Genomic DNA, 13,398 nt, shown 5'->3' on the forward strand with positions numbered 1-13,398 from the left:
GCTCTTGATGGAGAGTCTTGTGAACTTTTCTGCCTGGGCTGGCAATCTTTCCAATCTCAGCTTCCCAAATAACTAAAAGTTGTACACTCGCTGGGAAGGTGGCTCAGTGGTAGAGTGCTTGCCTTGCATGCCTGAGGCCCTGGGTTCGATTCCTCAGCACCACATAAGCAAAAAGAAAAAAGCCGGAAGTGGTGCTGTGGCTCAAGTGGTAGAGCGCTAGCCTTGAGTTGAAGAGCTGAGGGACAGCACCTAGGCCCAGAGTTCAGGCCCCACTACTGGACCAAAAAAAAAAAAAAAAAAAAAAAAAAAGTTGTACACTCAAGCCTAAACCTAAAAGTGGTGCAGACTGGGGTTAATAAAAAACAAAATTCATCTTATTTTCAACTTTTAGTTCTTTTGAGAGAATACAGTGATCAAACTTGTGGGTAATTAAATATTGTAGGCCAATCACCTATTCAGAAATTTCATGCAGAATTATCTTTTCAAAATAAGAGACTAGACAAATAACTAAAATCTACCCTAAGAAAAGTAGAGAAGAGAACTAAAGGTAAATATGATAGCTTTATCCAGAGATAAAATGAGTCTGGACAGAAATGGTTGAAGGCAGCTGTGGCTGATGCAATTTAGTCATAAACTAGACATGAATTCCTGTGAGAAAACAGTGAATGAAAACATTAAGTCATCCTGAGATTCTATTTTCAGAACAAAGTAGAGTATTCAAAGCCAAAGTGATTATTTTTCTAAGTAGGTACAAATATTTAAAATATATTTAGGCCAGGCGCTGGTGGCTCATGCCTGTAATCCTAGCTACTCAGGAGGCTGAGATCTGAGGATCATGGTTCAAAGGCAGCTAGGGCAGGAAAGTCTGTGAGACTCTCATCTCAAATTAACCACTAGAAAACTGGAAGTGGTTCTGTGGCTCAAGAGGTAGAGCACTCACCTTGAGCTGAAGAGCTGAGGGACAGCACCCAAGCCCAGAGTTCAAGCCCCACTACCAACAACAAAAAAATAAATAAATAAAAATTAAAAAAATATATATGGCTGGGTGCGAATGGCTCATGCATATTATCCTAGCTACTTAGAGGATTATGGCTAAAAAGTGAGCTTGAACAGATATAACTTTGAGACTCCTATCTACAATTAGCCAGCAAGAAGTGGAATGGAGGCATGACTCAAGAGTAGTATCAGCTGTGAGTGGAAAAAGCCAAGAGTGTAAGGCCCAGAGTTCAAGCCACAGTACCGGCACAGAAAACACACACATGCACACACACACACACAACATATATGCAACACACACATACACAATTAGGGGCTTTGTCGTGTTATTTAGTGGTAGAATGTGTGCCTAGTAAATACAAGGCCTTGGGTTGAATTCCCAGCATCCAAAGTGAAACAAATATATGTACACACTAAAAACTGAGTATCATCTTTCCTATTCTTGTCTCAGACTAATTTTTCAAAGAGTAATAACTTTAATTTTAGCTCCTAGCCCACAGCAGATGACCAGAGTTGGAGTATTCCACCTGACAAAGGGGTGGAATTACTGACTTTACTAGTGAAAGCCATATGCCATCTGTACTTTAGCACACAATGACGGATTCTCACCTTACCTCAGACAGCTAGTCTGGGGAAGCCTGCACCCAAGTGGAGGACTCTTCAGAAAGCTGGGCCTTTCCTATACAGAAGAGATGGACCTGGACTTGTCTCTTCTTGAGGAACCAAGCAAGGAGCTCACTCTCAATGCCCTGTGTCATGGGAACTTCTGAACTTATCCTGTGTGTGTTCAGGACATCTAAACTCAAAAAGGGGTCTTTTTTTTCTGTTTCTTCTTTTCTCTTTGATAATATGGAGCCTGAGGAATTGGCTAGATAAATAAGAAAAGTTCATTTAGGGGCTGGGAAGGTGGCTCAGTGGTAGAGTGCTTGCCTTGCATGCATGAGGCCATGGGTTCGATTCCTCAGCACCACATAAGCAGAAAAGGCTGGAAGTGGTGCTGTGGCTCAAGTGGTAGAGCATTAGCCTTGAGCTGAAGAGCTGAGGGACAGCACCCAGGCCAAGAGTTCATGCCCCACAACCGACCAAAAAAAAGAAAGAAAAAAAGAAAATGTTCATTTGGAACTAAGAAAAAGTGAAGTGCTAATTCTTCTACCAACCTAGTAGATTATCAGACTACTTGACTTGCCTATAGTTTATTTATTTATTTATTTTTGCTGATCATGGGGCCAAAACTCTGGGCCTGGGTGCTGTCCCTCAGTTCTTCAACTCAAGGCTAGCACTCTACCACTTGAGCCACAGTGTCACTTCCAGCTTTTTCTGCTTATGTGGTGATGAGGAATCGAACCCAGGGCCTCATGCATGCGAGGCAAGCACTCTATCACTGAGCCACCTTCCCAGCCTATAGTTCTATGTTTCAGTGTTCTGCTCATTTATATAACCACACTGTTGGTGATGCATATTTCAATGGTTAGGGGCAGGGCAGTATAGAACATACAGAACCTGAAGTCAAAGATTCACTTGCAAGTCTCTAACTAAATAAAGTCATGGTTAAGAGTTCAGACTCTAGTCGGACTTTTAAGTCCCACTATGTGTGTTTTCTGTCAAGTTTATCTCTGCCCTCCTAAAACTAGATTGAATAGTAGATTGGCTGCAATAAAGATTAAATGAGTTAATGTAAGTGAAACATTTGAAGAGTAACTGGCATTGAGTAAGCACTTAATAGTAGCTTTTTTGGTGCTGGGGGTAGTGGTACACATATATAATCCTAGTGCTTGGAAGACAGAGCTCAGCCTGGGCTACAATAATGGGAACTTGTGTAAAAAAATGAGGACAAAGGGGCTGGGAAGTTGGCTCAGTGGTAGAGCGCTTGCCTTGCAAGCATGAGGCCCTGGGTTCAATTCTTCAGCACCACATAAGCAGAAAAAAAAAAGCTGGAAGTGGCACTGTGGCTCAAGTGGTAGAGTGCTAGCCTTGAGCTGAAGAGCTGAGGGACAGCGCCCAGGCCCAGAGTTCAGGCCCCATGACCAGACCAAAAAAAAAAAAAACGAGGACAAAGGATGTAGTTCAATGGTAGAATGTTTGCTGATTTGGAAGACCTTGGATTCAATCCTTAGTACTGTTTGATTAATTGAGTTAGGTACTAGTTCTGAGGCATGAACTCAGGGCCTACTCATTGTCTTTAAGCTTTTTGTTTAAGGCTAGTTAGTACTCTTCGACTTGAGCCACAGTGCCACTTTGGCCTTTTGGTGGTTAACTGGAAATAACAGTCTCATTGACTTTCCTGCCTGGGCTGGCTTTGAACCATGATCCTAGGATCTCAATCTCCTGAGTAGCTAGGAATATAGGCATGAGCTACCAGCACCCAAAAAATAAAAAAATATGTTTAAAAAATTTATTTTTAATGTTAGTTTTAGTTTGATGAACTTAAGTAATTTTTTTTGGTCAGTCATGGGGCTTGAACTCTGGGCCTGGACACTGTCCCTCAGCTCTTCAGCTCAAGGCTAGTTCTCTACCATTTGAGCCACAGCTCCACTTCCAGCCTTTTCTATTTATGTGGTGCTGAGGAATTGAACCCAGGACCTCATGTATGCGAGTTAAGCACTCTACCACTGAGCCACCTTCCCAGCCCCCTTAAGCAAGTAATTTTAAGTGAAATCAGATAGGATCTCAATTAGCCTTGAACTCACAATCCTGCCTTAGCCTCTCAAATGCTAGGATTATAGACATGAGCTATTATCATAATGCTCAGCCAAGTGGCTTCATTTTTTTTCTTTCCTCATCACTGAAAATACCTGTCCTACAAATCCTCTACTGAATCCTTTAGGAACCGTCAACAAAATCAGTGGACATTTTGATTTAGAGAGATTACATTTGCTATGACCTCAACACACTGGACATGTAACATATAGTTACTCTAGCAGTTAAGTGCCATTCTGAATTCATCTGGTATGGCAAACCTCTACCCCCAAAACCTACAAAAAGAACAAAACAGAAAACCCAAGGAAGCCAGATTCTGCAGACTTCAATTAGCTCAGTAGTGATTCATTTGAGTCTCACTTTTCCATCTTTAAAATAGATCCCCCTAAAGTTCATTTTAACAATACAGATTTTTTTTTAAGCAACACTAGGAATATAAACACATCTTAAACTGTGCAAATATGTTTTTCAAAGGGAACTAAGACATTACTCTTACTGTTTTTAAAAGAATTTTTAGAGCCGGGCACTGGTGGCTCATACCTGTAATCCTACTCAGGCGGCTGAGATCTGAGGATTATGGTTCAACGGCAGCCCAGGCAGGAAAGTCCGTGAGACTCTCATCTCCAATAAACCAACAGAAAACCAGAAGTGGAACTCTGACTCAAGTGGTAGAGCGCCAGCCTTGAGCTAAAGAGCTGAGGGATAGCACCCAGGCGCAGAGTTAAAGTGGAAAGAATAAAAAGCACCCTAAAGTTGAGATGAATAAACTGGGAGTCTTTTTTAGAAGCCAGAAAATGTGGGATACCCACATTCTGTCACTATGGAATGGAGCCCAGAAAGCTGCACGGGCTTCTCAGCTGTACTCAGGAGCTGTCTCAGACAATACTTCACAGCTCCCATCCACTTTACCATTCTTAACTCTACAACTTTGAAAGTCCTTGCAGCGATAAAAACATTTCTGACTTATTTATCCATAAAGAATCTTCTTGATTGCTAGGCTTAGAAAAAGCACCTAAGAACCTGATATAAATGACCAGCTGTTGCTCAAATGTACAGTAAGAGTTCCCTAGCCTAAAAAGGAATGAGAAGCTCTGTAGTATTTTTAGAGCACAGAAAGCAGCTAGATACTGGGAGAGAGGTTGCTCCTTTTGGTGGTTTTTACTTCTGTGACCACCTAACTCTTCTATTTGCCCTACACAAAAATGCAGGAACCTGAAATCAAAACAAAAATTCAGGATATTTTGCTTCATATATATATATATATATATATATATTTTTTTTTTTTTTTTTTTTTTTGGTCGGTTATGGGGTTTGAACCCTGGGCCTAAGCGCTGTCCCTCAGCTCTTCAGCTCAAGGCAAGCACTCTACCACTTGAGCTACAGCGCCACTTCCAGTTTTCTTAGTGTTTATTGGAGATAAGAGTTTCACCGACTTTCCTACCTGGGCTGGCTTTGAACCACGATCCTCAGATCTCAGCTCCTGGGTAGCTAAGATTACAGGCGTGAACCACCCCCGCCTGGCTTGCTTCATATATTTTTATAGTTGGGAGTGTTGATCTAAACTCCAGGAGATCTAGCATTAGTTTTTTGTTTTTTTTTTGGTTGGTCGTGGGGCTTGAACTCTGGGCCTGGGCACTGTCCTTCAGCTCTTCAGCTCAAGGTGAGTACTCTACCACTCTACAGCGCCACTTCCGGTTTTCTGGTTGTTTATTCGAGATAGGAGTCTCACGGTCTCTCCTGCCAGGGCTGGCTTTGAACCGAGATCCTCAGATCTCAGCCTCCTGAGTAGCTAGGATTACAGGCGTGAGCCACCAGCGCCCGGCCTAGCATTAGTTTTGAAGACAGTCTACAGCAACATCAAGATATGTGAATGCTGGTAATTCTTTTTTTTTTTTATGTAAAGAAAGTAAGGCTCTTTTTAATTATGAAAAGATTTGTGCATGTTTCCCCAATCCCCAAATCCATTTTTAGATGAGTCCTACAATGCTGGTAATTCTTACCATGAGGTGTGGAATGAACAACAAAGCCTGCTTAATATATTTCAATTTTATTGGTTTTATTTAAAATTGATCACTATTTTACAATATTTAAAAATCATCTATAATAGGTGCTGGTGGCTTATGTCTATAATCCTAGCTACTCAGAAGGCTCAGATTTGAGGCTCACCCTTTAAAGCCAGCCCAGAGAGGAAAAGTCCATAAGATTCTTATTTCCAATTAACTACTAGAAAACCAGAAGTGACACTATGGCCCAGGCCCCAAGTTCAAGCCCTACAACTGACCAAGAAAAAAAATCATATTTAGACTGAAGCAAAACAATTAACTTTTAAATTACTACTATTCTATAATTCTATAATTTTTTTGTGTGTGGTCAAGTGTGGGTCTCGAACTCAGGGCCTGGGCGCTGTCCCTAAGCTCTTCTACTTAAAGCTAGCTTTGAGCCTCAGTGCCACTTCCCATTTTCTGATGGTTAATTGGACAGGACTTTCTTGCCTGGGCTAACTTCGAACTAGGATCCTCACAAAGGAGATAAAACAAAGCATAAGAACAAAAAAGAAGCTATGATTACTCAGAACTTGTACTTTATTTTTTTTTTTGCCAGTCATGGGGTCAGAACTCTGGGCCTGGGCACTGTCCCTGAGCTCTTCAGCTCAAGGCTAGCACTCTACCACTTGAGCCACAGTGCCACTTCTGGCCTTTTCTGCTTATGTGGTGCTGAGGAATCGAACCCAGGGCCTCATGCATGTAAGGCAAGTGCTCTACCACTGAGCCACCTTCCCAGCCCAGAACTTGTACTTTATAAGCTAGTAATTTTTTTTTTTTTTTGGTCGGTTGTAGGGCCTGAACTCTGGGTCTGGGTGCTGTCCCTCAGCTCTTTAGCTCAAGGCTAGTGCTCTACCACTTGAGCCACAACACCACTTCTAACTTTTTCTGCTTGTGTGGTGCTGAGGAATCGAACCCAGAGCCTCATGCATGTAAAGCAAGCACTCTACCACTGAGCTACCTTCCCAGTCCCTAAGCTAGTATTTTTATGAAAGTTTTCTGTGAAGAGGCTGACAGTTCATCTGTATTTTCAGAACTTTTAGGAAATGCTAGATAAAAGAAATGCAAATGACTTCCCAAGGTCTGCAGTAAGGAAATTTTCAGAAAATTAGTTAAAATTAACTTAATGTTGTAAATACAAAGCAAACAAATACAAAGTAAACTATGATCCTCAGATCTCAGTCTCCTGAGTAGCTAGGAATACAGGCATGAACCAACCCATCTCACAGTTTGTTAAGTTGTTTACTTCCAAACAGATGTACCTTTATAGTCTGACATTAAAATGCTAAAAATTATCAGTGATTGCCTTAGTGGGGATGAAGGAATAATAACATCACCAATTAAGCTGGGAGGAAGGAGGCAAGAAAAAGCACATCTTATATAACCCACTGAGGCTGCTATTCTTTTGGATGCTGTTTGAAAGGCTAAAAAATTGAGGATGTATAGAGTATAAAAGGGTCATTTCACTATCCAGTATTCAGAGCTAGATCTAATTAGAGCTAAGTAAGATCTAGGATGGATTTTTAAATGATAGAATATTATATAATATTCACTCTAACAACAGAATGAGACTGAAGGCATGCTTGTTTTTTATTGTTAGCAGTCTGAATGGACAATGTATCTTAAAGTTGCTGGACACTGAAATAAAAATCTAGAAGTCATTATGATCAGGTAAGAATATGTTATGCTTTCTATTACACTATGAAATCTCCCCCAAAGCCACTAAATAATCCAAGCTAAAACTGGAAAAACTCAATTAAGTAATAATTTCTGGAATCAATTATCTTCCATAAAACACAGTTCTTTTTTCCCCACTCAAATTATTGAAGCAGAGAAACCAAGTAGTCACGTACCTATAGATGGTGATTTGAAAGGGTATTTGTCAGGAAGATCCACTCTAACTTTCCATACTCCACCTTCATATGGTGCTGAAATAAAAGTAACAAATGTCATACATTAAAACTATGTCTCCACAAGCAAACTGACTTAAGGAGGTATACTTAGAGGAGGAGTCCAATGGTGTAATTCCTTTGAACAACTAATGAACATTCAACTAAGTGACTATTAGGAAGCTGAAACATGTTGGAGTGGAGGGCCATGAGAGGGGAGGGTAGAGGAATGGAGGGAAGAAGAGTGAGCAAATGCAGTCATTATATTAAATATACATTATATAAAAATTGAACTGTGTAACTTGAGGATAGGGATGAGATAGGGAAAAAGTAGGGGGAGAATGATGGAAAGGGCAACATTGGACAAGATGCATTTGTATTCATAACTTGACTTCTGGAATTGGAATCATTTTGTACAACACTTAAAAATCAATTTTTTGGGGGGGGGTGGTCATGGGGCTTGAACTCTGGGCCTGGGTACTGTCCCTGAGCTCTTTAGCTCAAGGTGAGCACTTTACCACTTAAGACACAGCACCACTTCTGGTTTTCTGGTGGTTTACTGGACATAAAAGTCCCACAAGACAGCAGTGGTGGCTCACGCCTATAATCCTAGCTACTCAGGAGGCTGAGATCAATCTGAGGATTGCATATCAAATCCAGCCCAGAGGGCTGGGAAGGTGGCTCAGTGGTAGAGTACTTGCCTTGCATGCAAGAGGCCCTGGGTTCCATTCCTCAGCACCACATATGCAGAGAAGGCCAGAAGTGGTGCTATAGCTCAAGTGGTAGAGCTAGCCTTGAGCTGAAGAGCTGAGGGACAGCGCCCAGGCCCAGAGTTCAGGTTCCATGACAGGCAAAAAACAAAAACAAAAAAAGAAACCCAGGAGCTGGCAAGGTAGCTCAGTGGTAGAGTGCTTGCCTTGTATGCATGAGGCCCTGGGTTCAATTCCTCAGCACCACATAAGCAGAAAAAGCTGGAAGTGGCACTATGACTCAAGTAGTAGAGCACTACTAGCCTTCAGCTGAAAAGCTGAGGGACAGCACCCAGGCGCAAGAGTTCAGGCCCCAGGACAAAACAAACAAACACAAAAAAACAAAGCCCGCCCAGGCAAAGAAAGTCCATGAGACTCTTATCTCCAATTAACCATCAGAAAACTGGAAGTGGTCCTATGGCTCAAGGGTTAGAATGCTTGGCTTGAGTTAAAGAGCTGAAGTCAGGAAAGCACCCAGGCCCAGAGTGCAAGCCCCAGATTTTCCTGCCTGGGCTGGCTTTGAACCATGATCCTCAGAGCTCAGCTTCCTGAGTAGCTAGGATTACAGGCATGAGCCACTGGCACCCAGCCATAATATTTAAAAAAAAACCAAAACCAAAACCAAAACTGTGTCTCCAAATTAAAAATAAATCTGAATATAATTAAACGTTAAGCAGTTTTGCTGAAAACCTTTAAATTTCTTTAAGACTCAGGGAACTACTACAACCTCCATGTTCAGACTAATATACTTTAGAGGATCCAGAGTTAGAAAGTATTCTTTTTTTTTTTTTTTTGAGTCCGGTCGTGGGGCCTGAACTCTGGGCCTGGGTGTTGTCCCTCAGCTCTTCAGCTCAAGGCTAGCACTCTACCACTGGAGCCACAGCGCCACTTCCGGCTTTTTTCGTTTTTTTTTCCTTATGTGGTGCTGAGGAATCGAACCCAGGGTCTCTGGCATGCAAGGCAAGCGCTCTACCACTGAACCACCTTCCCAGCCCTAGAAAATATTCTTATTACTCAGTTTATTTTTTATTTTTTTGTCAGTTGTGGGGCTTGAATTCAGGGTCTAGGCACTGTCCCTCAGTGCTTAAGCTCAAGGCTAGAGCTCTACCACTTGAGCCATAGCACCACTTCTGGCTTTTTCTACTTATGTGGTGCTGAGGAATTGAACCCAGGGCCTCATGCATGCAAGGCAAGCATTCTACCACTGAGTCACCTTCCCAGCCCTTATTATTCAATTTTACTTAGTTCTATTAAACACTATTCAATTATTCGGTAATTAATAGCTGTATTCCCTTTTTTCCTATCTCAACCAATTGTTCTGCACTCAAAAGCAAACAAGAAAATGCACTTCCCAGAAACCACTCATGTGGCCATCTATAACAAAACCCAAAATTCATAACTCATAAAATAAGTATATAAAATAATTATAATGAGACAAAAATTTCCTCGATGCTTTCTCTTTTTTTTCTCTTTCTGGTCCTGGGGACTGAACTCAGGGGCTGAGCACTGTCCGAGCCTCTTTGTGCTCAATGCTAATGTACTACCACGTATGCCGCAGCACCACTTCCAGCATTTTCAGAGTAGTTTATTGGAGTTAAGAGTCTCACAGGCTTTCCTGCCCCAGCTAGTTTTTTTTTTTTTTTGGGGGGGGGGTCGGTCATGGGGCTTGAACTCTGGGCCTGAGCACTGTCCCTGCGCTCTTCAGCTCTAGGTGAACACTCTACCACTTGAGCTAATGCCACTTCCAGTTTTCTGGTGGTTTATTGGAGATAAGAGTTTCACGGACTTTCCTGCCCGTACTGGCTTTGAACCATGATCCTCAGATCTCAGCCTCCTGAGTAGCTAGGATTAGCCACCGGCGCCCGGCTTCCCCAACTAGTTTTGAACCATGATCTCAGCCTCCTGAGTAGCTAGGATTACAGGTGTGAGCCACTGGTACAAAGTTCTCACTTGCTGTTTCTGGAGTTCAATTGAACCTACTTTTGAAAAGCTATGCATGCCATCACCTCTCTCAGATATTCTATTAAGGAAGAGAGTAAAAAACCACTGCAACAGAAAAACACATAGTAACACATGTACTTACTTCCTTGTGGTCCATAAAACTTCACTACAAATTCATTGAGTCCTCCCAGGATTGTAACCTCATGTTTACTCTCAATGCTAAGGTAGAAGGTAAAGGAAATCACACAGACTATGTATTATAGAGAAGAACTTTTGATGACATCCTCAAAACAGGCCAGTTAAAAAGTGTTACCAAAACTTGACAGGAAATAGTAAAATGTAAAATATATATAATATCTCTAGAGATTTAGGTCATCTATATGCTTATGAGAAGGATATGCATAATCACCGGATTCAGAGAGACTTATGTTCATATCTCCTGACTGCCATTTACTGTGTTTTTTAGCCTAGACAAATAAAGCAACTGACTACCCAACCCTTTGTTCTTTCTCAACACAGAAAATACCACTTCATAGGACTTCTTGAAGGGAAAATGAATAATATGTAAATGAAAAATAGCACTTTTAAGTTTTTTCTCCCCTCTATATCTTTTCCTTTCTAACCAATGGGCCCTTAACTTAAATCCAGTCAAATTCAAATGTTTAACAAAACACCAATTCCAAAACTAGAAGAGCTATGTTCCTACAATAACCGAATTACTGAGGACAGCTCCACAGTTTTCTCTTTGGCTCATGGAACTATCAAAATAGGTAATACAACTTATTACAAGGGCCAAAAAAAAAAATTAACATCTTACTTAGGATGCTGGGAATGTGGTTTAGTGGTAGAGTGCTTGCCTAGCATACATGAAGCCTTGGGTTGGATTCCTCAGTACCACATACACAGAAAAGGCTCGAAGTGATGCTGTGGCTCAAGTGGTAGAGCACTGGCCTCAAGTACAGAGAGGCTCAGGGACAGAGCCCAGGCCCTAAGTTCAAGCCCAAGGACTGGCAAAATAATAAATAAATAAAAAATAAAACATCTTACTTGTGCCATTTATTTTCACCTACTCTTTCCTTCCTTCTCTTCCTCCTCAAATTCCCTTCCTCTAGATTTGCCTTTCAGTTCTAAGCCTAGTCTAATCACTTTTAATTCTCTTCCTCTAAAAGCTACCTAGCCCTGAGACTCTGACTTCTTTAAAGTACTAAGATTCAATTACCAAAATCAAGTTAAATCTGTACCAGTAGGAGAGAGGGTGACTGGTCTAAATCTAACCAATGTCTCTCCTTTGTGGTATATAACCCAGTAAACTCGATACAATTTTAGGCTTTGGGAAACTTTCAAATCACACTGTAACATCAAGAAAAAAAAAAAAGAAAGAAAAGAAAAAGGAAAAATATAAAAGGAAGCCAGACACAACAGATTGGAAACATATTTCTCAACCAGCATGGTAATTTATGTTTTAATTACATGTACTATCAAAAGAAAATGAAATCAAAGAGAAAATTTTAATGATTTCTTAAGGAGAGGAAAAAATGGTCGGGGTTATGTTTTGAGAGAGGGTCTTGTTACGTAGTCCAGGCAGTCCTCCAACTCACAATCCTTCAGCCTCTATCTCTCAAGTATTGAGATCATCAATGTGTACAACCAGGCCTGGCAAAAAAAAGTGATTACTTTTACAGGTTTGAAATTAAGTTTTTTGGTTTCCTAAGCCTGTGCCCAACAGGTTACAGTACAGATTGCATGAGTCCAGGTATGTATTTATGTGTATATGAGTGTGTGTATATATGTGTATGTGTGTGTATATAATTGTTTTGTTTTTTTTTGCTGGTCCTGGCACTTGAACTGAGGGCCTGCACACTGTCCCTGAGCTTCTTTTGCTTAAGGTTAGCACTACCACTTGAACCACAGCTCTACTTCTAGCTTTTCTGAGTAATTTTATTGGAGATAAGAGTTTCATGGCCTTTTCTGCCTGTGTGAGCTTCAAACTGTGATCCTCAAATCTTAAGCCTCCTGAGTGGCTAGGATTACAGGTGTGAGTCACCAGAGTCAAGCTGAGTTCAGATGTATTTTCCATAAATTCTTTGCTCAAGTCTTGGATAGTATATCTACAATAGATATTTAAGTAAGTTAATTCAGAGTAGGCCAATTTGATCTAATTCTTTTCTAAATAAAACTTATTTCAATAAACACACTAAAAGGATTAAAATAGAATCTAAATAGAAAAATTGATATCTCTGGTGTACTAAATTCTTCCTGATCTTCCTGACACTTGCAAAATATTCCCAAGTTGATGCTACTATAAGAATTTTTTTTCTTTTTTTTTTTGGGGTCCGGTTGTGGGGCCTGAACTCTGGGCCTCAGCTCTTCAGCTCAAGGCTAGTGCTCTACCACTTGAGCCACAGTGCCTCTCCCGGCTTTTTTCTTTTTGCTTATGTGGTGCTGAGGAATCGAACCCAGGGCCTCAGGCATGCAAGGCAAGCACTCTACCACTGAGCCACCTTCCCAGCCCCTTCTTTTTTTTTTTTTTTTTAGAGTCTAACAACTGATTAATTTAATCTTCAATAAAATTAGCTACACGTTTTATTCCAAAATCTTAGTAAGTTAATTAAGATTTATAATTTAACATTAGTTATAAATGCTAGCTCTAGCTTTAAAGGTGGGGTGTGGGGGGGGACTAAATTAAAATGAAATACTCAAGACGTCAGAGGCATGTAAGAATTTTCTTAAAGTGCATGTTTAAAATGTTTTAAAATGTAGGAGATGGGAAGGTGGCTCAGTGGTAGAGCGCTTGCCTTGCATGCATGAGGCCCTGGATTCCATTCCTCAGCACTACATTAAGCAGAAAAAGCCAGAAGTGGCGCTGTGGCTCAAGTGGTAGAGCGCTAGCCTTGAGCTGAAGAGCTGAGGGACAACGCCCAGGCCTAGAGTTCAGGCCCCACAACCAACAAAAATAAATAAATAAATAAAATGTTTTAAAATGTAGGGGAAAAAAAGCATCACTTTCACTGGGAGTCGGGGAAGTCAAATCCAGATGTAATTAAGTATAAGGAACAGAGCCCTCAAAGAAAGTACTTTCCCATC

At 40.9% G+C, this 13,398-nt stretch overlaps 1 protein-coding gene across 1 annotated transcript in view; it reads right to left on the minus strand.

Moving 5' to 3' along the window:
- The window catches only part of Ube2h (ubiquitin conjugating enzyme E2 H), a 98,428-nt gene that overhangs the window by 36,577 nt on the left and 48,453 nt on the right, over nt 1-13,398 (minus strand). The window contains exons 2-3 of the mRNA XM_069996757.1: nt 10,457-10,533; nt 7,589-7,663 (exon numbers count right to left, since the gene is read on the minus strand). Of these exons, the coding sequence (XP_069852858.1) occupies nt 7,589-7,663; nt 10,457-10,533 (152 nt within the window). The remainder of the gene's footprint in view (nt 1-7,588; nt 7,664-10,456; nt 10,534-13,398) is intronic.

This window comes from Dipodomys merriami, unplaced genomic scaffold (genome assembly GCF_024711535.1).
Source record: "Dipodomys merriami isolate MVZ:Mamm:240054 unplaced genomic scaffold, mDipMer1.0.p SCAF_5, whole genome shotgun sequence".
NCBI lineage: Eukaryota > Metazoa > Chordata > Mammalia > Rodentia > Heteromyidae > Dipodomys > Dipodomys merriami.